Source organism: Nicotiana attenuata, unplaced genomic scaffold, assembly GCF_001879085.1.
Source record: "Nicotiana attenuata strain UT unplaced genomic scaffold, NIATTr2, whole genome shotgun sequence".
NCBI classification, from domain to species: domain Eukaryota; kingdom Viridiplantae; phylum Streptophyta; class Magnoliopsida; order Solanales; family Solanaceae; genus Nicotiana; species Nicotiana attenuata.
In genome coordinates this window covers 25,025-27,006 of record NW_017677801.1, presented here as the reverse complement: position 1 = coordinate 27,006, position 1,982 = coordinate 25,025, and the positions used below count along the sequence as shown (strand labels likewise).

General features: G+C 34.0%; 1 protein-coding gene across 1 annotated transcript; it reads left to right on the top strand.

Annotated features, from left to right (window-relative positions):
• The first annotated feature begins 663 nt into the window (after nucleotides 1-663).
• Nucleotides 664-1,461, top strand: LOC109221488 (ATP-dependent DNA helicase pif1-like). The gene has a single exon (XM_019385967.1). The coding sequence runs from the start codon at nucleotides 664-666 to the stop codon at nucleotides 1,459-1,461; it is 798 nt and encodes a 265-aa protein (XP_019241512.1).
• The last annotated feature ends 521 nt before the right edge of the window (nucleotides 1,462-1,982 follow it).

Here is a 1,982-nt window from a genome sequence, read left to right as displayed (position 1 = left end):
TAATGACGCAAATGTTGAAGTAGATGAAATAAAAGAATATCAGTCTGCTCGATGGGTATCACCGCCTGAGGCTACATGGTGTTTATTTGGTTTTCCTATTAATGAAATGACACCAGCTGTTTATCATCTTCAGTTACATCTTGAAGGACAACAATTTGTTTCTTTTAAGAGTGCATCGAGTATAAACTCAATTATGAATAATCCTATGATTAGAAAAACAATGTTAACAGAATTTTTCGCTATGAACAAAACAAATAAAGATGAAATAAAGCTCAATCTACTGTATAAAGAATTTCCACAATATTTTGTATAGTCAGTACAATGTAAAATGTGGACCCGTCGAACAAAGGGTAATGTCATTGGACGTGTTGTAACATGTCATCCAACAGAAGGTGAAAGATATTATCTGAGATTATTATTAATGAATATAAGAGGACCAAAATCATATGAAGACCTACTAACTGTAAATGAAGTACGTTGCGATACATTCAGAGAATCAGCTCAAAAAAGAGGACTACTTCATTGTAACAATAACTTAGCTGAATGTATGCTAGAAGCTGAGAGTTATCAAATGCCATGTAGCTTGAGACGCTTGTTTGCTACATTGTTGGTATATTGTGATCCTGCTAATCCAAGAGAATTGTGGGAGAAATTCGAGGCTCTATGTCTGAAGACTTCAAAGTTTTACCAGATATCGGAACAAAAAGTGTTCGATATAAAGTTTTAGATTGTCTCAATGACATCTTACATTCGATGGGACATAACATTAATGAGTATAAACTTATCCCTGAAAATTTCAAGGCTTCAAAGGCTGCCAAAGAAGCAAGAGAAATATTCTTCGAAAGAAACATAATCATTACTGAAGAAGAGCTATTACTACGACAAAAGTTGAACTGTGAACAACAGATGGCATACAATGTGATTATAGATAGAATATCTTCGAACAGAGCGGGAGCTTTTTTTGTTGACGGTCCTGGAGGAACAGGTAAAACTTTTTTATATCGTGCCTTATTAGCTACTGTGCGATCTAAAGGATTTATTGCTCTAGCAACAACAACCTCTGGAGTTGCGGCTTCGATTCTTCCAAGTGGCCGTACAGCTACTTCCCGTTTTAAAATTCCCATTGACATTGATGAAAACTGTAGTTGCAATATTAGAAAACAAAGTTCACTTGCCTGTTTGATTCGAGATGAAAAATTAATTGTATGGGATGAAGTACCGATGGCAAAAAAGAAAATGATTGAAACTTTTGATCTACTTTTGAAAGATCTCTTGAATACTAATGCGCTTTTTGGTGGTAAAGTTGTTGTCTTTGGTGGTGATTTTAGACAAACTCTACCAGTAGTTCGAAACGGAAAAAGAGAGGATTTTATTCATGAGAGTTTATTATATTCTGACATTTGGCCCCGACTTGAAAACATGCGTGCAAAAACTATCAGAAAACATGCGTGCAAAAACTGATCCGGCCTTTGTGAATATTTGATGAGAATAGAAAATGGAAAAGAACCTCTTACTTTTGAAAACAAAATTGAAATTCCAAAATCATTTATTGTCCCTTATACTACTGAACAGGAATCTTTGAATGCATTATCTGAAGCAACATTTCCTAACATGCATGCTTTCTTCTGTGATGCATCTTTTGTAACTTCCCGCGTTATTTTGACGACAAAAAATAATTTTGTAAATGAAATAAATGATATGCTTATAGGAAAATTTCCAAAAGAAGCTAAAACATTCGTTGCAATTGATGAAACATGTGAATCGAATGATCAAAGTCAGTATGAAGATTTTTTGCATTCTTTAAATCCTGCTGGTTTACCTCCTTACATATTAACTTTGAAAGAAAATTGTCCAATTATATTACTACGAAAATTGAATCCTTGTGAAGGTTTGTGCAATGACACAAGATTGACATGTTGTGATTTCAAAACACATGTTATAAGCGCAAAAATTGCAAGCGGTGACTTTAAAAATACACATGT

Excerpts from the sequence above, each read along its gene's own strand:
- LOC109221488 (XM_019385967.1), top strand. The coding sequence starts at position 664 with ATGTCTGAAGACTTCAAAGTTTTACCAGATATCGGAACAAAAAGTGTT.